Below are 21,242 nucleotides of genomic sequence, written 5' to 3' on the forward strand. Positions count from 1 at the left end.
GGAGATACCGGTCATCATACCGATAACATATACCCCTATCCTGCACCAAGGGGTGGTGTATGTGTCGGTCTTGTAACGATCAGCATAAGTTACTTCGGCCGATGTGTTTACCATAAACCGTCCAAATCTGTGTGGTAAAGAGAATCTCAGTTTGTTGGTTGTCGTACTTTTATTGCGTCTGTGTTCAACCTCGGAAAAAGTAAAGATGTGTCATATAAGCATGTTAATACCTGTATAGTAGGGTGGGAAGACATGAGACACATTTTTAATCTATTTTCTTGTCCCATTTGGTAGTAAACAAAGAACATTGAAAGAATGATAAAACCGTATCCTCACGACTCCAAGGACCGTTGTTAATTGTTTAAAACACGATCAAGATATATATGGATACTATATGCTAAAGGTGTTTCATCTTCCCCACCTACTATACATGTGTATATGGGTCTTTATTAGTACAAGCGATGTACTTTGTTTGTTCCTATTGAAAGTTTTGGCGCCAAACAAAAATACCGATTACAGTATAATCTATATACAAAGCTAATAACAAAGTATATACAGTTTAAACTCATATCCAGTAAACTTAAGTTGTAAGTTCAAGTATCACAACATACATTGACATGTATAAGTTAACGCCAATTGGTGTCGGTTGTAAGTTTGTTTCCTTTGACAGGACGCCAGTTATTAAAGTGCTTCCGATAAGTAGGACCATCATAACCAAAAACCCGAACGTTTTAGATCTACAGGAAAGCGTAAAAATAAAGTTATATTTATTTTAAAATTTTAGGGCTGGGGTGAGCTTATAGTCTATTTCTTCGAATTTGAGTATGCAGGCGAGTTTTATGAGTTCACATTATTTCTAAAATACTGTTATAGGCCCTAATAAAGCGGCCTTCCATGTTATGACGTAATGCTGAAGTAATATTAGTTCACCTGTACAGAAGAATTAGAATAAACGGAGAGAGAAGATAAAACTGCATGTCATTTGCCAAATACCAACTCCAACCAAAACATTGCTGCAAATGCAAGGTATATAGGCTGAATTAGATAAGTTGGAACATATCTTCTACAATAGAGATGTGAACTAAGCAACTCTAATATCAATTAAGGTGATACAGTTTAACTCGTGGGTTTAATTTACAGAATGGAATTAGGGGCATATACATCGAATTAAACCGAGCGTGACGGAACAAAATCGGTCCGTACAATATAGAAGTCCTGTTTTATACACTTCGTGCCCCTTACTATAGTAATCACTTGGTGGGTGCACGGCCTACTAAAGATACGGCCTGATAATTCACATCTTACGTTTTACCTTCTAATTCAAACGTAAAATGAGAATTATCCTATAGTAGGCCGTATCTCTATATAGTAGGCCGTGGTGTACGATTAATTATCTGCATATATACCTGGGCCTCGACTGGGTAAAGGTTATTAAAGTAGAGAAGATTCGCAAACCAAACGTCTTTGCACGAGTTGTACATCACAGAAGCTAAGTCGTTCCAGTAAGGACCGTATCCGAAGAACTTGTATAGACTCATTGAGAACAGAAGAAGAAACGCGTATACTGGAGTCAGTCTAAAAGGTTTTAAAAGTAGTTCACCGTACTCAGTTACTAAGTGTATTAGGAAATGAATGAATGACACCTCTTGGTTTTCGTATGGCGGGGCAACGACAGTCGTTATAACACGGTTGTTCTGTTTCATACATCTCGAGCCCGCTTACGAGTTACCACGTATATGCCACTGTGTCGGTATAGTTAATTTCTGGCCAGTTAAGTGGCGGTATATATCTCTTTCGTCTAACGTAGTTCTTGCTGTTTCCCGACTTTTATCCTAACTACTGAAATCATAATAGCTGTGACCTATCATTAGCTCTCTTGTCCTCTATGGTAGACAATTTGAACAACACATATGAAGAGCACATATGAGATTTGGAGAAATAAACATTAAGTGTCTTGGCCAAGGACACATATATGGCCACAATGGTAGCATCACAAAAGTTAATGTACCTGAGATAACGTTGCGAATACATTAGAGGAATATTAATCTTTCCATTTGAATTGCTTAGATGTTTAATGCCCAGATAAGCGACAAGTAAACCGCTCAAGAAAAAGAAACTGTCCACTGAAAATGTTCCGTTACTTAGCGCTTGGACCTCACCGTGTGCCTTGTAGTAATCGTTCGAATATACTGGGTTATCTGTAATAAAACACGGGTTTGTAAGTATTGTACTGTAAGGTAAGTATTGTATCCTGCTTCCACACCTAATACCTTATGTTTACTAAGCGTATTTCCCAATTAACAACGTTCTTTTAAAGTGGTGAGGATACGGTTATGAAGTAACGAATGAAACTTGCTTTATCCTCGCATGGACGAAAAACGACGACAGTCGTTATAACATGGGTGTCCATAGGCATACACTTCGTGTCAACTTACGAGTTACCATGTATGTTACTTTGTAGATGATTATTTTTTTGTGGATTTTTTCATGTATGACTGGTAGTTTGAACGACCCATTAGTGACCACTGGGTAGGAGCAATTACCGTTAAGTGTCTTGCCCAAGGACACATACGCTCACAAATGAAAGCAACGACGACCATTGAACCCATCACCCATGGGTTAATAAAGGCAGGCACGCTAACCAACTGTGCTACGCGGCGCCGGACAAATACGATTACTTTATAAAGGCAATCGTTTTTTTCTATTTATCTTTGGTTTGATCGAGCGAAGGAAAAGTTGAAGGTAATCATGTATGGTATGTGCGACTTTTGCCCGGTAGTTACAAGCCATGTTTGGATCATGTTTAGTATTATACCGCATGTTTGGGAAAAACAAACGTTTTAAAACTGTGGCAGTGTTTTGTTGCGGTTGCGCTGTCTTTACTTGCTGATACCTAAATTCCTTGATCTGTTCATTTTCGCGGCAGTTATTAGTGGTTGTCCTCCTGCTGTGCGCGCTGAGGCGTGATCAAGGAACGGCCCTCAAGGGAAGTAGTTCAAACGTTGGAAGCGATAAGAGGAACGGCAGTTTACTTATTTGGGTCTTTTTTAAACTGAGTATTGAAGAAATTGCAGATGTTGTGTGGGAAAAATAAATACGTGGTTACTTTTCACCTACAGAATTAATATATAGACTTTGTATCTGCATTATTGTTGTATAGAAATTCGAACTAAATGAGCTGTATTACGTATCAGTGTAAAATAGTCTAATAATTAGTTTTTATAACCGAGTTGTTCCTTTTTAATGTGTAAAAGGTTTAAAACAATGCCTCGTTTTAAAAGTAAGCGTACAAATTATAAACGAATGTCAGAACTTGGGCGTTCACAACGATATGTAAGAAGAAAACAGCAGATGTTATTGTCAACAAAAGCAACCCCGCCACCGTTGGTTGTCAATGATTCCCATTTATCAAGCAATGAAAGTATTAGTTCTTCTGATTACTCTTCGTGTGACGTTGAATCGTCATCGCGTCCGAACTCGTTTGTTTATGAAGAAAAGGTCAGTGACCAACAGTCATGTAAAGAAAAACGGGATATAAACAAGTGCAAAATATTGTGCCAAGCAAGTAAGTATGGTTTTGGTACTGTTTTGGTTATTTTAATTTTAAAGTTAATGTTCATTTTTATTTATTTGTTTTCATTGTGTTTTTAGATACACATGAAAAATGCTTAAAAAAGACATATGATAGAAAAGAGTCGTCATCTGAATCATCAGAATCAGATTGCATTGAAGGTGAAACAGAGGAATTTACATCGCCACGATTGTGCAGATCTGAAAGTGGGATTCTGCAACCCAGGTGAAGCAACTATTGTAATAGTGGTGTGGGGGAGATGTGACACCCTTAGCACACAATATCCAAACATCCTGACCATGTTTTAAACAAATAATAACGGTCTATGAGAGTCGTAAGGATACGGTTTCATATTTCTTTGAATGTTCTTTGTTTACTACCAAATGGGATGAGAAAATAGTATAAAAAGGTGTCCCATCTTCCCCCATTCTACTATATATTAAATAGGTTTTGCATCATATTTAGGATCAGCCATCTTAAGTAGTAATATGAACACAAACTAAAATGTACTATCCAAAATTTACAGTTTGAAGTCACCACAAAGTTCAGCTGCTAATAAAACAAAATTGTTGATCCCCTTTCCGTCAAACAAGGAAAAGTCTTCTGTGCTTTTAATGCAAGTTGGCGATATCAGCAGAAGAATTACTCGGTTGGAGAATTTGGTTTCTACGGTTCAAGAGACGTTAAACAATATGCAAAAAAAGAACAAAACCTCAAATCCTAAGCTATTGAACTTTGCTAGTCCAGCATCTACTCACGAGGAATTAGATGCCACATTAGGAAGTCTTACGGTATGTTGTTTTCAATCAGTAAAATATGGTAGTTATCAGAGACTTCTTGTTTTGAAAACCCGAGTTCTCATTACGCTAATGCCGTTTTCTTGCTTGTTTATTTGAACCGCTGTCACACATGTTACTGTGTGTACCCTGATTATTCATGAGTATCGTAACCTAATCTAGGGGGAATGCATACCCATGGTAGGCCTGCTGTATTTACTCTACTTTCAATAGAGTAACTTAAAGTGGATATTTATTTTGGTTCTTTTTAAACAGGATGATGACATTGCTGCGCTGGGGCGGCACATCACGAAAGATTCTTTAAGATCAACAGTCAGAGGATTCATAAAATCATTGATGAAAAAATCTGTTGCTGAAACATTTTCATGGAGTGGCCTTGGTCATGGAAGAACATACTAAGCTGGCATTTCGCGATCACAAAATATACACAGTGCTAACAAGTAAATTGTACTGAATCGTAAGTTAGGACACATCACTAAGGCAATAGTGCTGATGTTTTCTCATGGAAAGTCTCATGAAACTTAGTGTTGCCGTTTAAGATTTCTCATTCAAAATATAAAGTGCTTTTTGAGTGTTCCAAACAAACTAATATAAAATTTAAATAACATTTTTTAAATGTAAATTTTTAGCATGGTTTAACATTGCGATTTATAAAACGTGCTACTGCGGTGCGAGGTTAGCGACCCAATTTGTCTCTGTCCAAGCTTAGTCCGGCAGTACATTGCATTTTTAATGATAGCGGGACTCGTATAATTACGCCATTCAAAAGTCACACCATATTTTGGCAGTTCACCGCCTGCATTCAATCTGAACCACTTAATAGAGCCAAAAAGAAAATTCATCATATCTCGCTCCAGGACGATTGTGTGTTTCCTTTTTTAACAACAACCATAATTTATATAGAATCATTATAACAGCTATGTACTTGTAATGCTTCCCTACATTTTCAGGTGTGCTGCATGGCACACGATTCAAAACTTCCACGCATGCGGAGATAGGGGATGCGACAGCGCGTGTTTTAAGTTTGGTTGGAGACTGGGAAGGTGGAAGGGCGGCCAGAACAAAAGTAAAGTAAAGTGGGAAAAAAGAAAACTAAAAGGAAGATAAACAGTGACATTTTTATGTTTCCCGCTGCGCTTTTTGTAATACATTCTTTCGTTACTATCAAACTGTGTGTTTTTTTAATGCGATATATATAATATATCACCAACCTTGTTACGACAGGGAACCATATTTAGGCTTTTATTAGATTATGCCTGCGTATTATTATAGCTGCCTGTATATTGGTTTACAATTGGCGCGCCAGCTTTGGTCCGTCATTGGATATGTCTCTTTTAGTGGGAAAATAGGGGAATACCTGGTTGGTGCATGTTTGTTCCGCATTTGGCGGCCAACCATACGAATATTAAAAAACAATCGAGGCTCGGGAAAAATATTCTTTATAAAGACAGCGGACCTACCTTGTATTTAATGGCTGGACTTATATATACAGTATAAGAATAATATAGGGTGGCGGAAGACGGCACACGTTTAGCACATACTGTCCAAAGATTCTGATCGGGTTTTAAACAACTGTCTATAACTCTATAACAACAGTCTTTGGGAGTTGTGGGGATGGGGTTTTATAATTCTATGAATGTTCTTTGTTTACTACCAAATGGGACGAGAAAATAGCATGGAGTGTTCAATCTCCCCCCACCCTAATATCTCTTACAACCACATATCAACTTACCTATAGCGTTCATTGGTATATAAAGAACATGGGCTACGATCACCCAAGTTGTGCTCAAAGCACGTAACCCGTCAAGAAGCGGCAATGTTCCTTCTTTTACCTTCATGCTTGTAAGTAGCTTAGCGTTTGAAATCATTGAAAAACAAGAAAGAACTTTCCAAATGGTTATTGCTGTAAAAGTGTTTGGTTATATAAACTTGTTTTTGCCGGACATATTAATTGTATATTAGATAAAACAATGGCAATAATTATATTAGGTTAGGGAGAAACGGGACACCTTTAGCGCACAATATCCAAATATGATGTTGGGGTGTTGTAAACAAATAACAACGAGTCGTGAGAAAAAGGTGTCCCAACCCCACTATAATATGTTAATTGAATTAATAACCGGCCTTAATTCTAACAGGATGCATATTTAATAATGACATGGGCCATGCAAACTACAACACTTGTGGAAGACATAATAGGCAGGGTGTAAAGTACAATATAAATAAAGAACCAACACAAATAAATAGCCTGAATAAATACCTTGCTGTTTGCGATGAGGTTTGTTTGTACTGTGGTCCTGATACCGCACACTTTGTACCGAGTTGTTTGTGTAGAATTCGTATGCGGTGCCAACAATAACCAGCACAAGAAATAGACAACAAATAACCCTGGAACAATTTATAGTGCTGTGGGGTAAGATGGGATACCTTCAGTGCATTGTATCCAAATCAGCTGATGGTATTTTAAACAATAAACAACGGTATTTAGGAGTCGTGAAGATAAGGTTTTATATTTTTTTAATATTCTTTGTTTACTACTAAATGGGACGAGAAAATAGAATAAAAAGGTGTTCCATCTTTTCCCAGCCAAGTATACAATTAGTTCTATACATATATGTTAACTCTATATGTATCTTATAGTAGTTGTAAATTAAACGGGCCGTAATAATATGCAAAAGTTCAAAATAGAAGCGTACAAAACATATTAGATATAAGGGGTGACTGGTTAACCTGAGATATATATTTAGTATTACAAAGGCTTTTGTATAATAACTTGCATGCAAATTATTGTAAAATATTAATATACGTATTAAATAATAAAATACTTATTGTAAAATACGTATACAACACGTATTGAATAAAAAAGGTAAATGATAACCCTATACAGAAGTTTTACAATGGCCTATATGCAAATTATTAGATGTAAAATACTTACATTGCAATAATATCAATTGTGTCAATCCGTGTGATCGGCAGTGGGCATGAGGTCTCAATTATTTCGGGCAAAATTACCATCGATGTAAGTTCTTCAATTATAGTTGCCACTGCAGTATCTGTGCACGATATTGGGAAACACGATCCCCAACTCATAGCTAAAGGTATTCCAGGGTGTTCTACCTAAATAGAACGTTATGAGAATATTTATGAATTACATGCAAAATATAGAGCTCAGCACGCGGGGCGGCACAACGACAATCGTTATAAAACGTGCTTGTACGTAATGCAGGCGAGTTATCGCGATTAGATTAATAGAAGAGAATTAGCAGCTAAATGGCAGTCGTTAATAACACGTTACTGGTCAAAACTATACTTGAGTACAAGTGAAAAATAAAAGCTTGGTTGCTAAACACATAATGTTAACCTGCATACCGGTCTCTGCTTCCCCATATATGTATTGCACCATTTTCCACTGACGTATGGACCACGTGACTTCCAGCATTCATAATAATGACCAGCCCATCTTATGTTGCCTTCCAATATTCCACTTTCAGGTATCGCCCATGAATCTAACACTATATTAACATAAAAGGAAAGTGTAATGAGTTAAATGTTTCTCTGGCTCTGTTCTCGCGCTAATGAAGTTGGGCGATCCTCGTAACGAAATAACATTCCGGTTTAATGGAAACGAAATACGTATCAGACAAAGTCAAGTAAAACAAATAATAGGCTACAAGTGTATATATAGTAGGGTGGGGGAAGATGGGGCACATTTAGCACTTAATATCTAAATATCCTGATCGTGTTTTAAACCTTTAACAACGGTCTATCAGAGTCGTAAGTATATAGTTTCATAATTATTTGAATGTTCTTCGTTTACTACTAAATGGGTCGAGAAAATCGATTTAAAACTGTCCCATTTTCCCCCACACTACTGTACGTAACATGTTCCATAACGGTTGTATTGTGTATTTAAGACTCCTTACTTTGTAAAGCGTATACCCCGTTACTACTGACATTAGTCGCATCTTCCAACACAATGCGCCACTGGCACAAGCATTGTTGCACTTCTTCATCGTATTTAGCGATTTGGTCCAACATTCTGTATTTAGGGAGAAATTAAGTCGATAAAAGCGACAGTGGTCTATATCCGCATGGATGGGGTGATATGAACGTTCATGGTTTCATTTTCTTTTACCTTTCCTTTTTATAGTAAATTTAATTTAAATAATCTCCATCAAACATTTAAATAATCTTCATTAAAGGCGTTGTTAATTGTTAAACGTACAATTAGGCAACATGGGGTACTTTGTGATAACGGTATCCTTCTTACTTCACAGTATACTTTACTATAGTGCAAACTAAGCAAAATTTAAATCAATTCTTTAAATTAGAACCGCTTACTTTTTAATCACAGAATGCAATCCACCATCATCAGCTTGTTTATGTTGATGCACACCATGCAAAATATCTGCGAGGTCTAACTTCCAGTCAGCATGGCCTGCCTTCTCCACTGCTCTGCCTATCTTGGCAACATCTAATACTGGGTCGTATCCTTCATTTGGAAAACTAAGTTGCTTCTCAGCGTGCGCGCTTGCACCAACGAAAAATGCTGCACCAATTATTATTACAATGCGAAAACGCTCTTCGCTGAGTAGTAGGTTCATTATATCCTAAAGACCTAAAACGTCGAAATGATATTGTTAAAACTTTAAAGTGCTGTATGGACCACTTCAGTCATATGCACATACAATATTTAAACAGTGCAATAATGTACAAAGAAGCACTCGAAAAAATGATACGGTAATGCTCTTATCTTACTAATTGGACTGTTTGTTTGCTCTGCACTCAGTGCTACTGTTGGTTTTAAGCAATGCCGTATCATAGTATCCACGCATATTGTGTGTATGCCCAAACTATAATGTTCCAAACTATTAGTTTGTTTTTAATTCATGCATACAGTTGCATTAAAAACTAATGTATATCTAGTAAACAAATAATGAATGCATAGTGACTTATATATCACCACGTAGCGGAGCAACTACAGTCGTTACAACACTGGTGTTCTGTTTCATACATCTTGCGCCCGCTTACAACTAAATCTGTAGTTTGTTTTAATTGCTGTCCTATATAATCATATGGTTCAACATTGTGTAATGTATCGGTTATTGTAGTCAGAGTTGCAATATATTGTACAAAGCTATAGAAGCAGAAATATGAAAACGCAAAAAGCAATGGCTTTGGTATATCAAATGAAAGAATCAGTGCGTACATATCACAGTAGGCCTACAGCCGGTATTCGAGTAATTTATATCGGTAAGAGGTTATAGAGTAATAGTGGCGTATATACAACCTTATTATAGGGTGTCGTTTGTTGCCACCTGTAGTAGGTTGGTCTCTTGAAGTTGGCTACCAGAAACCGCAATATCATTTAGGAATATTTAAATGGATTACACTTTAACAAATCATAAGTTTTTGAGCCATTGTGTATTCATTGTCAAAAAGTAAGATGACAATTCTTTCATCTCTCGCATGAACTACCACCATGGCCAGCAGAACACAAACACTTGCAAGTCATCCCACCGTCCACTACCACAGCTCGACCACCATTTGCGCATACTCCTTTACATTTGGATGGCGTGTACTTGGACAAATAGTCAAACAAGGCACGTTCCAAGTTCTGCCGTTTCACTTGGTCCGAAACAACGGATGAAATAGGGCTTAACTGTAAAGAGATAAGTTTAAACTGTGATATATTGGTACAGCTGATGGTAGCCGCAATCTGTTGGGTATGTGTGTTATTAAACAAACGGTGCTTTAGCCTTCGGTGGTGGCCGGGAAAAGCTCAAACAAATATAGTATATAGGGTGGGGAAAGATGGGACACACTTTTATTTTATTTTCTCGTTCCGTTTGGTAGTAAACAAAGAACATTAAAAGAATTATAAAACCATATCCTCACGACTCCCATATAGACCAACACGATCAGGATATCTGGATACTATAAGCTAAAGGCCCACAACGACAATTTTAACACGGGTGTTTTGTTTCATACACCTCGTGTTAGTTTATCAGCTACCATACCGTAAAGGTAACTTTGTGGGTGAATTATTCAGCCAGTTATGAAAACTAGAATTTCTCTATCGTTTTCAATGAGATAAACAATACGTTATGTAAACTTACAGAAAAATCTATGACAGCAGGATTGTGTTTGATTGTTTCCACCCATGCGTCATAATCGTTACTGTTTGGAACATTATTCGCAAAGAAAGCAAGTGAAGCTGCTTTATCTGAATACCCGCCTACTACGTTTGAAATAACTTCTTTTGCCGCCAGAGTGAAGCTACCTGTACATTGTATGCTTTATGTTTACATAGATTACTACAACATCAATATATTTTATTTCCCATCGCTTATTTAATAAATTTACTTTATTTCTGCATTCGAAGAAATAAATAAATAGTTATGGTAGGGTGGGGGGAGATGGGACGTCACCTTTCACACATAATAACCAAATATCCTGATCGTGTTTTAAACAATTAACAACGATCTGCGGGAGCCGTGAAGATAAAGTTTTATAAAAAATCGTTGAATGTTTGTTTACTACCAAATTGGAGGAGAAAATAGATTGAAAAGGTGTCCCATCTTCCCCCACCCTACTATATGTTATGTATTTGTTATGTTAAGGGTAAGATGGGAAATGTTTTCATTCTATCCTACTCGGTATTAAACAAAGAACATTTACACAACTGTATAATGTTGATATTCCTGAAACTCTGATTAAGAGTGTTTGTTAAAAACACAGGTAAAAACAAACACACTGGGAAAAATGAGATATTATATGTGCTGACGCCGGACGGTATCCCATCCTACAGCACAGTGTACTAAACTAACACCAGTCATACAGTTACCGTTGTATCTTCGCGACATTACATTTGTTGAGCACTTATTGGTGTCACCGCCAAACGTAAACTTCAATAGACGGAAAGTCGCCTCAGTTTTTAGACAATTCTTTTGTTCTTCGTGTGTTAAACCTGAATGGGTTGCATAAAGCTTAAAAGTAACGCTAATATATATCACGATTTTTGATAAATTAATGTAGTATATAGAGCGTGGGAGAAGATGGTACACCTTAAGCAGTACAACTTGTTTTATCCTTGCGTGACAGGCAGCGACATTGGTTATAACACGGGTGTTCTGTTTTTATACACTTTATATATGCCCGCTTACGAGTGACAGCGTATGTAACTTTTTAGTTATTAGTTCTTTTGCATGACCGACAATTTAGACAACCAATAATGAACCATAGACAGGTAAAGTCGACCGGAATATACCTGATTCTTCCAACTCTTTTTTAGAATATCGATAAATAAATTCATATCTTGCTCCCAACGTTCCAGAAGAATAGAAATGGGTCCCAAAATCTGCCAGTACTTCAGCATACTTGATATGATCGTATCCGTCTGGTAGCTCGAGTAATCGTTGGCGGAATTGATACGAAAGAAGGAAGTTTCGTCGAAGAGTTCTGCACGGCAGGATATATAAAGATTAGAGTGGGGAAAGATGGAACATCGTTTCATTCAAATATTTCGTCCCTTTTGAAGTAATCAAAGAACATTTAAAGAACTATAAAACCTTACGACTCCCAAAAACACGATCAGGATATTTAGATACTATGTGCTAAAGTTATCCCATCCTCTCCACCCTACTTATATAGGTTCCTATATAATATATAGGTTTCTAAGCGCTCGTTCGGTTATACTGTTGGTAAACCAAGTTAGTTTTATCGTTACATAGGTCACATCACCCACAAAGTTACATGTATAGTAACGTCCAAGCGGGCACGAGGTGTGTGAAACAAAACACCCGTGTTATAACGACTGTCTTTGCCACGCCACGCAGGAATAAATAAGTAAGATCGCTATCTTTAACAGTTTAGTTAAAAATCTTACCTGAACTGCGACAACACAATATTGCTGTGGATTTTAAAATACTTTGCATCGCTCGATGCCCCCTGTCGAACAACACGAAGCGTTTTCTGATTTTTTGTATTTGTTGCTCCACCACTAACACTGTATATATCTCCGTCTGTTTTAATAGAGTCAGAGTTAACACGGAAATAGTTTGAATATACAACCATTGGTTCTATATACAGTACTGTGGGGTGGGATGAATGCTGTAAGTACGTAATATTCCATATTTTTCTAATCGAGCTGTATAAATTGTCAACCAAGCTGTATAAATTGTGTATAAACTGTCAAAAAACAACAAAAACATATTTTGTTATCACTATTATTTCCCGCTACACGAGGACAAACAAGTTTCATTCGTTTCCTCAACCATTTATTCATTCTCACACAACCAACCACAACACTTACAAGTGAATGAAGACTTGGGTTCAAGTTTACGCGTAACGTCACCCTGCTGAGAATCCAAGAATTCTTTTGAGCTGTCGTATGACGTAATCACGAATGAGGTATCTGCACTAACCTATGACGTAACAGATGGTTACAGTTCCCGGTGTGGCACAGTGGTTATTCGTGTTCGAGACCCGTTTATAGCTGCTATCATTGAGGTGTTAGTATCTTTGGGCAAAACAGTACTCACGTACTCCAAAATAATTACCCACGAAGTGCTTAAAATGTGGTAAACTTGAGGGCACAAGGTGTATGAAACCTATGTTATAACGAATGTCGTAGCCCCGCCATGTACCGGTAAATATGTATTATTCTTTTTATAGGTAATATGTATTTAACATCACATAACTCACTTGGAACCGAAACGTTTGAATATTGGCAGGAACTCTAAACTTCTTATCATGTTCACCACTCCTCACAGTGTAACAACGACCGTTGTATCGCTGGTTGTCCAATATTGTCCCAATCTCTTCACCAATCGTTATGTCGTATCTGTTTGAATTTTACATTTTGTCGTATATCTGTTTGTATAATAGACCCATTAAATACACTTTGTAGGCCTTGCAGTTTTATATTTGAAAAAAAAAGAATGTTGTCAAAGTGGTTTTAGTTTTTTTTATGGTTTTCTGTGGGCCTCTATCACCTCAAACCACAAAGCAATCCATGTTGAACGTTATATATAATAGTCATTTACTTGTCTGTGTATTTGTATGGTATCTATATTGGTACACAATGCGCTTTATTGTCATACTATCCCACTTACCCAGCGCCAGCTATATCGATAGTTGGTATTTCTTTATAGCTTTTTCCACCGCATGGCGACCTGACGTTTTCTCCACAGTTTTCTTCGTCCGAGTTATCTGTGCAATCGTCGTCTCCGTTGCAACGCAGGTTGGGCCGTATACAGGTTAGTTCTTATGTGGAATATAATTTCATTGTCAATCTTAAATCATGAATGCATTAGTCGGTGTTTGGTTGTTGCAAGCGCTATTATGCGTTTAGGCAAAATATGTGGCGGGTATTTAGCGCCGTGACACGATGGTTAACGTGCCTGTCTACCGCCTAGTGTTGGGTATGGGTTCGAGGCTCGACACTGTTACCATTATAAGCGTCTGTATCCTTGGGCAGGATAGTTTTTGCCCAAATAGTTTTCCAAATAACAATTGTCTAAAATGCCCAGGGTTTGAAGCATGACGAAATAAACTAATATTGTACCATCTGCGCATGCAAACGTTTCATCAGGACATTGAAACAGCGGGCAATCTTCCTCGCTGAGGCAATTGTAATCTGAATTAAACTCTCCTCCTATACAAGCTTGTCCACCAAACATGGATGCTGTTGTAATGTTGCGACTGCGACTCTATTGAGACGGAAATTAATTCAGTGAAAAATATCTTTGTTTAATATATAGCCTACCATCACAAAACATAAATTTGGTTAAAGTTAAAGCAAAGGACATAAAAAGTAATTAGAAACATAAAAACAATTTAGAAAATTAGAAACATAAAAAGAAATCTAAAACACGTTATGGGTTATGGACGCAAATCAATTTAAAAACATTGATAGTCAATTCCATGGCCCAAACCAAAGGCTTTGATTTCCGTTACAAATATCGACGTTATTAAAGTTTAACCACTCACTCTCCCTCCAGGTGGGCAGGGCGAACAGCTTGACCAAGCTCCCCATTCCCCCCACTCACAGTTAATGGGACATCTATGTTGGCTGCACTTGCCTTTCTGGTGGAGACCTGGAAAGCAAGATTTAAATCATAAAACGTATTTGCTTCAAAAATGTTTTTTGAACATATGGTAGGGTGGGAAAGACGGAACACCTTTACTATTAATAGGACGAGAAAATAAAATGAACAGTTGTCCCATCTTCCCCACCCTACTATATAGACCTGCGTGCAGGAGTTACTGCGCTATTTTGAAGTTCAATTCAACGAAAATAAACTAGAACATCCGTGTTATAACTGTTGTCGGCCAAGTGGGAATAAACAAGTTACATTCATTCATTCAATTAAGTGACAATCAACAAAATTCAAGTATCTTTAGTGTTTGCAATTCTTCATGGGCTAAAAACTGCGAACACTTTCCCAATAGCAAATACGTTTTATGCCACAACCCACCGACCTGGACATCCATTTCCACCATGTGCGGGGTGTCTTATTATCCTCCTTGACCTTGACCTCTCACCGCCAGCGCAACTAACCGAACAAGCTGACCAGGCGCTCCAACTTGAAACCTTCAAAGTAGCGGTTATGGTTAAACTTAGGAGGTTTTGTTTATAAGTAACAGCGTATATAGTTCTGATTTTTAGCAATAACCTATTTGTAAAGATACTATTATGTAATTTGGTAAGTTTTCCTTGTTTACTACCAAATGGGATGATAAAAGGGAACGAAGGCATATAATGACTTACCCCAACTATACATGATATAGTAAGGTGGGAAAGACTTTAGCACGTATACTATCCAAATATCCTGATAGTGTTTTAAACAGTTCACATCGGTCTATAGCAGTCGTGATGATACAGTGTTATAAATCTTTGAATGTTCTTTTACTACCAAATTGGACGATAAAAGAGAACGTAAACAGACTATCTTACCCAAACCTATATAGTACAGTGTTAACGAGCGCACCAAAAGGACACAAGTCGCTTACCGCGCAATGCACTGCCGCCGGAGCATTCTTTCTCCTTCTAAAACGAAATCTTGCCTCAGTGACAACGCACATAAATGCAACGAACAAAATACAACCAATTCCCAAGACCTTCATTTCCGTCGTACTTCGCGTCAAGACTGTTTATGCATACTAATACTACAAGGTTCGAATTTCAAGCGATTTTACTTTAAGTGCGTAAACAGACCCCATGTTACTGTTATTTTGTGGTAAATTCAAAAAGCGACCGTTTTATTGATTCCCAAAATACTTTGCTTATTAAAATTGGTCCAGTATACGCGTAGATATTCGTCCTCAAACAGTGATCTCTAGCGCTATCTTTTTTTACTATACGAGCTTCGTGATTGTGACGTAGGAACTTACTAGTCACTTCAGCATCTGAATATTTTGGTTCAAAACTTTTAGTTCGAAAGTGCAGACAACTATTTTATCCTTGGTGTCAGTGAAATGGTCACTCATTCTCGTTATAAAACACAAAGCTTGTTTACATGCTGCATGGATAATATATACATACTTATCTGTACCAAAGTAAGTGTAGACGTATCTATATACATGCTGAAGCTGAGTCTCGCTGAAAACACTGCCTCGCGCCTTTTTGAATGAAATGGCCACGCTTTAACAATTTTGTGACGTGTTTTGTCACGTGGGTAGTACACTTCTCATTTTTTTCGCCACGCAACTTTTAAATCAGTTTTATGAATTTCACGGTGTTTGAACTGGAATATCTTTGGTTATACAGAACCGATTAAAACAAGTAAGGTGTCGTTGGAATAGGAAAAGCACACTCAATCTATTAAAGCGATGTACATTTGAGTGTGCTTAGGTCCTTTAATGGAAGAGTCTATACGTGATGACCCGCACTACAACAAATATACGTCATAAGGGGGCCTTTCTTTAGCTACTTTGAGTTTGGGCATTTACATACTAAAGTTATATATGTGGAAAATCGTTTAAACGTGCACAGGGTGTTAAAAATGTCGTTGCCCGCCGCGTGAGAATAAACAAGTTACATTTATTCATTTAACTAATCTACCAACGTAATAATACAGATTCTAAAAATGCCAGCAGTCTATAATAACAAAATGAGTAGATTACCAATATCTAAACTACAGACTGGTACGTGGACGCTCTCGTTTATAACTAAATAAATCGCTCTGTTACGCTTCGGCTATAGGGGTTAATTTTCTGCGACTAGATTGGTATGGTCTTTAAACGTGCTTATTATAGAAATTTAGGTCGCCAAAAATTAACATGCCAATTTGTTTGTTAGGTTTAAAAAGGGATGGCTACGTACCAGTCTGTAGAAATACTTTGTAACTTGCTTAACTGTCCTTATTTCAAAAAAAGCTTACCGCGCAGTGCACAGGTGCTGGGGCATTACGCCTTCGTCTTATACGAAACCGTGCTTCAGTAATACTAAACAAAACTGCAATGCTCAAAATCGCTATCCCCTTCATGGCAACTGCTTAGCTTCTCTTGGTAACTGCACTCTGTACTAAGTCTAAACCGCAAGACTCGAATTTCTCGCGTTTTTACTCAATTGTCTACGTGATAGCGCACAGGTAAACATGTGACGTCACAGCAGCGTCGATTTCTGAAGGCGTTAATTTGACCATTGTACAGCAGACTTTTTAATCACGAAGCGGAATTCAAACGTTGACGTATACATTGTGAGTGGTCGATATCACGTAAGATGTGCATATGCATTTAAGTACGTGCATATTACAGCATGCGTTATGGTTGTCTTGTATTATAAAGTTAAATGCCGGTTTAAATACCTATATATCGCATTTTAAGCTGCAGCAATCGCTCAGATAACAATAGGACACTCTTGACACAGATTTAGAAAACACAAACTTTTTGTAACTTCGACGACTAACAAGTTGGACAAATACGACACAGTCAGAGTTACAGAAAATATCAAACTTTATGTTTTGTATTACTTTGGTTAACACAAACCGCAATTATTTTGTCGACTACATTTGGCTTATAGATAGTAACTGGTGTTTTCTAACAGCAGCTGCTGTGCGTTACTGAATGATGTACAGGCATATTAATACAGGGTGAATGGGTACTGTTAGCATATAAAATTCCATAATTCCCAATTAGCAACGCTATTTACAATCGTGGGGAAAAGGTTTTATAAGTCTATACATATTTCTTTGTTCATTATTATACCAACTAGGACGATAAAGGCAAATAAAAATATGGACCATCTTACCCTGATCCACTCAAAATAAAATTTAAGTTAAGCCATATAATGCAAGCTTAAATTTGGGTCTAGGCAAATTTTAAACCGGTATAGTTGATAATACTTAGGGCAGAAATCTCTCGATCAATACTGCGAGAGTAACAGTTAGATTGCTACCACTTGAGTACTGGGCCTCAGCTTTATTTACACAACCCGCCATTATAATAGTAGGCTACGCTTTCCACAAAGCTGATGTGTTCCTTTGTCGTCTTTACTTCGCGATGGCGTATGTAACAGAAGTGGACGTCGCTTGTAACAAAGGAAAGGTATTCAGTGATTGTTATGGAACAAACGGTGTGTTTAGTATCTGCTTGTTATAAAGCTTCAATCCCGTGTTATAAAATTAAAGATTACATATAGGGTAAAATTAAAGTTCTGAGGTTATTGGAATAAAGGCGTGGTTTTTGAAGCCACTTTTGGATTGTGTATTTAATTGGATTTGTTTGCGTAGTATATAGGCCTAACCTGTAGTATAAGCCATTGTTACGTGTATGTGCGTAAGGAATGTAAAACTGTAACCTATCGACTGTTTGGTCAAATATAGTACTGTGGGGTAAGATGGATACTGTTATATAGCTGATACTATTTTCCATTTCCTAATAGTGATCTTAACAATTAACAGCGTTCTTTTAGAGTCATAAGGATACAGTTGATTCTGTAGATTTTCCTTGTTTCTTAGCAAACGAGATGATAAAACAAAATGAAAACATGGCCCATCTTACCCCAACCTATTATATTTTATTAAACAAAAAATTTAGTAGACACTGCAGTTTTGCGTAGGAGGTATAGATGGAATTCACGGTTTGTTTTATAAACCTTCGGCAGCATAAGAACCATAGCGACAGCAAAATAAGTTCGTAATATTTTACCAGCATTAGAATGTATGGTTGATGTTTCTAAGTACGTAAGATAGATTCTAATAAAGCGATATGGCTTCTCCGTTAAGCATAATGGACATACGTGGAAGCCCATCAGATTCGAAAAAGAAGCATATCTCTTTGGAAGAGAGAGAAAAGTTGTACTCGGAGCTCGACCCGAGGATGACAGCGTTCTCACCGAGGCCTGAGACTCGACTCGCTTTGCAAAAATCACCGACGACTGATGTTAAAATATCCATGAATCACAAGTAGGTGAAAATGAAATAATTTATATACCGATTCTATTCTATTATGGTCGAGGTCCTATAAAGTGGTTCGCCATGGGGACCTTAGATTTAGGCAACAGTTGGCTCATTAGATTGTCGCATTGGCTTCCAATTCGACCACTTCTATTTAGAGATGCCCAATAGACATCTGTTTATGTATGACCTATATTGCTCCGGTGTATTTTACTGATTGCTGCACGGCAGTGGTAAATGCATCGAAGTTCGATTGGTCTGCCGTTTTGTTTAAACTGTGCTCACAAACCTAACGTTAAACTCGTTTCAGACTCCGCACATTTCGTGACGAATCAACGATTATTTATCCTTTGACTTCTTACCAAACCTGGGTGGACGCTGGTCGCCTAGAACCACTTTTCCCTGAGCGGCCTGACCCCGAGTACAACTCAAACGTTTGGCGGCATTTCAGTACCAGAGATCCCGCCACTATTGCCTACCGAAATCAAAGGATCTCGGACCTTGTAGCTTCCATGTACCCACTGAACATTCCCCCACCCTCTCGTATGGGAGACTCCACTTACGCGAATTTCATTAAATATGGAGATATCTTCAGAGATCCGTTGAAAAAAGCGAAGAAAATAACTTGGACGGAACAGGAACTCGCGGTAAACGTTTTTATCAGATAAATGTAATTCTTTATTTTCGCGTCACTGGGCAACAGAGCTTAACAGAAGTGACAGTAAAATACCTTAAAATAGGGAACGTTCAAGCAATGTCATATTTGATCAGCCATGGCCCACTAAAGGTAAATATTCTGGCCGTATATTTAGTAGACCATGGATTAGCAAAGATAGCATTATAATTGGTTTACGGTTACTTTCCGTAATTTCGTTTACTACTCAGACTTCGTTACCGCGGCCAGAAAGACAAAGTTAAGTTCTTTATTCACTTTCATAGGAAATGAAACGACTTGACGTTTTATCGGACGCCAGAGTCCCACCTACAGACGACAGAGGTCGTATCCTACCACCGTTATCATTTAGACGTCTACAAGCTCAAGGAAGAATACGTCATTTACCAATGTCGTTGGACAACAGGTAAGCTGGATAGTTTACACTTTATGAAAGCGTTACACGGATAAGACATCAGATGAAAATTTAATTTTCGTAAACAAATCGGGTTATACGACGTTGCTACCATTGTGATTGCATGTGCCGCAAGAAACCGCAATTGCTCTGAACAAATGATCTTTTATGTGTGAAATTGTCAGCCATACACCCAAAAAATCAAACAATATTAGCCCACATGTGGTAACTCATTCGTTACTACGCGACGCAAGAATAAATAAAATTCCGTCAACTTCCGTTATGTTCGATTCAAATTGTTTCAGATACCAAATCCCACCAAGCCGAGGAGTATCTGGTCGACACCATCTTCCACATGATAAACATTCAGACACTGCATCGCTAGCTTCACGAAACACAAGTCTGCGACATAAGGGATTACTGTGGAAGTTCTCATACAAGATGAATCACCCAGAATACGATCGGGTGAATTAAACTTATGTTATTCAACCATGTTCCTAAATGAAGTTAGTCACAAAAATGCAATGTTTAAATCTGTGGATGGTTGATGTGTATGAATTATGAAACAGAACGTTTATGACAATGACCCTTCCCCGCCTAACGTCCCCGTTATGAGAGGATAAACAAGTTACATTCACTCAATCAATGCACGTCACAAAAAGCTCGTTGCTACTGCACCCGACTGTCGTAATATTCCAACCACGTTATTGAAACTCGTAATCACCTGCCAAGAAATGCTATCTAAGTAAGGTAGGGGGAGACGGGACACCTTCTTAATTTTTCTCGTCTTATTTGGTGATAAACAAAGAACATTCGAAGAGTTATAAAAAGGTATTCTCACGACTTTTATAGACCTTCGTAGATTGTTTAAAACACGACCGGAATATTTGGATATTATAAAATAAGGTGTCCCGTCTTGCCCCATCCTACTAAAACCACTTTGAGTAGCGTGCAATATGACGACACTTTTGTAAATTGCCGCTTTTATAGGTGTTGGAGACCCAGCGTGAAAAGGAGAGATGGAGAATCAAAAACAGCAAGATGAGAGAACTACGCAAGCAAGCTATACAGAACGAATTACTTGCTAGCTATTAGAATAAGATTAAACATCTTTGAAATGGGAAAAAGTGATCTTTTTATACGTATGCCACAAGCTGCAAATGAGACACTGTAAACTACAGTATAATGTACTTTAGAATGGTTAACAAAGCCGTTGGAGCTTCAGCAAACTTATGTTACTTTTATACACCTCATGCTCACTGTCAAGTTAGAAGGTTGTTTTGATAATAAAACGAATTATTAAGTGGTCGCGGTGTGCCTTTATCTATCTTCAAACTATAGGCATTTAGGCAACAGTGATTCTAAATTATTAGCTGTATCTGTTGAACACTGGACTCCTGAATAT

The 21,242-nt window shown here is 37.6% G+C and overlaps 3 protein-coding genes and 1 long non-coding RNA gene across 7 annotated transcripts in view; 2 read left to right on the top strand and 2 right to left on the bottom strand.

Moving 5' to 3' along the window:
- Positions 1-9,165, bottom strand: part of LOC100175339 (nose resistant to fluoxetine protein 6-like) — a 12,782-nt gene extending 3,617 nt beyond the window's left edge. The window contains exons 1-11 of the mRNA XM_026836460.1: positions 8,710-9,165; positions 8,292-8,407; positions 7,738-7,880; positions 7,304-7,485; positions 6,629-6,756; positions 6,101-6,271; positions 2,009-2,198; positions 1,407-1,575; positions 931-1,013; positions 612-737; positions 9-127 (exon numbers count right to left, since the gene is read on the bottom strand). Of these exons, the coding sequence (XP_026692261.1) occupies positions 9-127; positions 612-737; positions 931-1,013; positions 1,407-1,575; positions 2,009-2,198; positions 6,101-6,271; positions 6,629-6,756; positions 7,304-7,485; positions 7,738-7,880; positions 8,292-8,407; positions 8,710-8,972 (1,690 nt within the window). The 5' untranslated portion in view covers positions 8,973-9,165. The remainder of the gene's footprint in view (positions 1-8; positions 128-611; positions 738-930; positions 1,014-1,406; positions 1,576-2,008; positions 2,199-6,100; positions 6,272-6,628; positions 6,757-7,303; positions 7,486-7,737; positions 7,881-8,291; positions 8,408-8,709) is intronic.
- Positions 4,249-5,537, top strand: LOC113474632. 2 transcript variants are annotated; one of them, XR_003396321.1, is made up of 3 exons: positions 4,249-4,362; positions 4,624-4,825; positions 5,319-5,537. It is a non-coding gene; the product is annotated as an uncharacterized LOC113474632 (long non-coding RNA). The 2 variants fall into 2 exon arrangements; XR_003396322.1 differs by having other exon boundaries at positions 4,624-4,808; positions 5,157-5,537.
- Positions 9,166-9,402: 237 nt separating the features above from the next.
- On the bottom strand, positions 9,403-16,917 carry LOC100180005 (complement component C6-like). Of its 2 annotated transcripts, none has more exons than XM_002126025.5 (12): positions 16,755-16,917; positions 14,854-14,965; positions 14,362-14,468; positions 13,937-14,081; positions 13,485-13,635; positions 13,075-13,213; positions 12,683-12,794; positions 12,257-12,392; positions 11,639-11,829; positions 11,216-11,338; positions 10,488-10,651; positions 9,403-10,030 (listed from the first exon to the last, which is right to left on the bottom strand). In XM_002126025.5, exons 1-12 carry the CDS (start codon positions 16,857-16,859, stop codon positions 9,827-9,829), a joined length of 1,689 nt encoding a protein of 562 aa, XP_002126061.1. In that variant the 5' UTR covers positions 16,860-16,917; the 3' UTR covers positions 9,403-9,826. The 2 variants fall into 2 exon arrangements, with proteins under 2 accessions (XP_002126061.1, XP_009859862.1); XM_009861560.3 differs by lacking the exon at positions 16,755-16,917 and adding an exon at positions 15,385-15,872.
- Positions 16,918-17,820: 903 nt separating this feature from the next.
- On the top strand, positions 17,821-21,145 carry LOC100182340 (testis-expressed protein 52-like). Of its 2 annotated transcripts, XM_026836454.1 has the most exons (6): positions 17,821-17,919; positions 18,600-18,779; positions 19,081-19,417; positions 19,710-19,849; positions 20,143-20,302; positions 20,828-21,145. In XM_026836454.1, exons 2-6 carry the CDS (start codon positions 18,604-18,606, stop codon positions 20,930-20,932), a joined length of 918 nt encoding a protein of 305 aa, XP_026692255.1. In that variant the 5' UTR covers positions 17,821-17,919; positions 18,600-18,603; the 3' UTR covers positions 20,933-21,145. The 2 variants fall into 2 exon arrangements, with proteins under 2 accessions (XP_026692255.1, XP_002125954.1); XM_002125918.4 differs by lacking the exon at positions 17,821-17,919 and having other exon boundaries at positions 18,055-18,779.
- Positions 21,146-21,242: the final 97 nt, after the last annotated feature.

Source organism: Ciona intestinalis, chromosome 10 (assembly GCF_000224145.3).
Source record: "Ciona intestinalis chromosome 10, KH, whole genome shotgun sequence".
In the NCBI taxonomy this organism is placed as follows: Eukaryota; Metazoa; Chordata; class Ascidiacea; order Phlebobranchia; family Cionidae; genus Ciona; species Ciona intestinalis.

What these genes read in the sequence shown, in the direction of transcription:
- LOC100182340 (XM_002125918.4), top strand. Translation starts at nt 18,583, where the DNA reads ATGGCTTCTCCGTTAAGCATAATGGACATACGTGGAAGCCCATCAGAT. An exon ending in GGACGGAACAGGAACTCGCG is followed by an intron (nt 19,418 to 19,709) that starts GTAAACGTTTTT and finishes TCACTTTCATAG; the next exon opens with GAAATGAAACGACTTGACGT. An exon ending in CCAATGTCGTTGGACAACAG is followed by an intron (nt 19,850 to 20,142) that starts GTAAGCTGGATA and finishes AAATTGTTTCAG; the next exon opens with ATACCAAATCCCACCAAGCC.
- LOC100180005 (XM_009861560.3), bottom strand. Translation starts at nt 15,498, where the DNA reads ATGAAGGTCTTGGGAATTGGTTGTATTTTGTTCGTTGCATTTATGTGC. An exon ending in TTCAAACGTTTCGGTTCCAA is followed by an intron (nt 12,795 to 13,074) that starts GTGAGTTATGTG and finishes GTTACGTCATAG; the next exon opens with GTTAGTGCAGATACCTCATT. An exon ending in AATGTCGCGAAGATACAACG is followed by an intron (nt 10,652 to 11,215) that starts GTAACTGTATGA and finishes TACAATGTACAG; the next exon opens with GTAGCTTCACTCTGGCGGCA.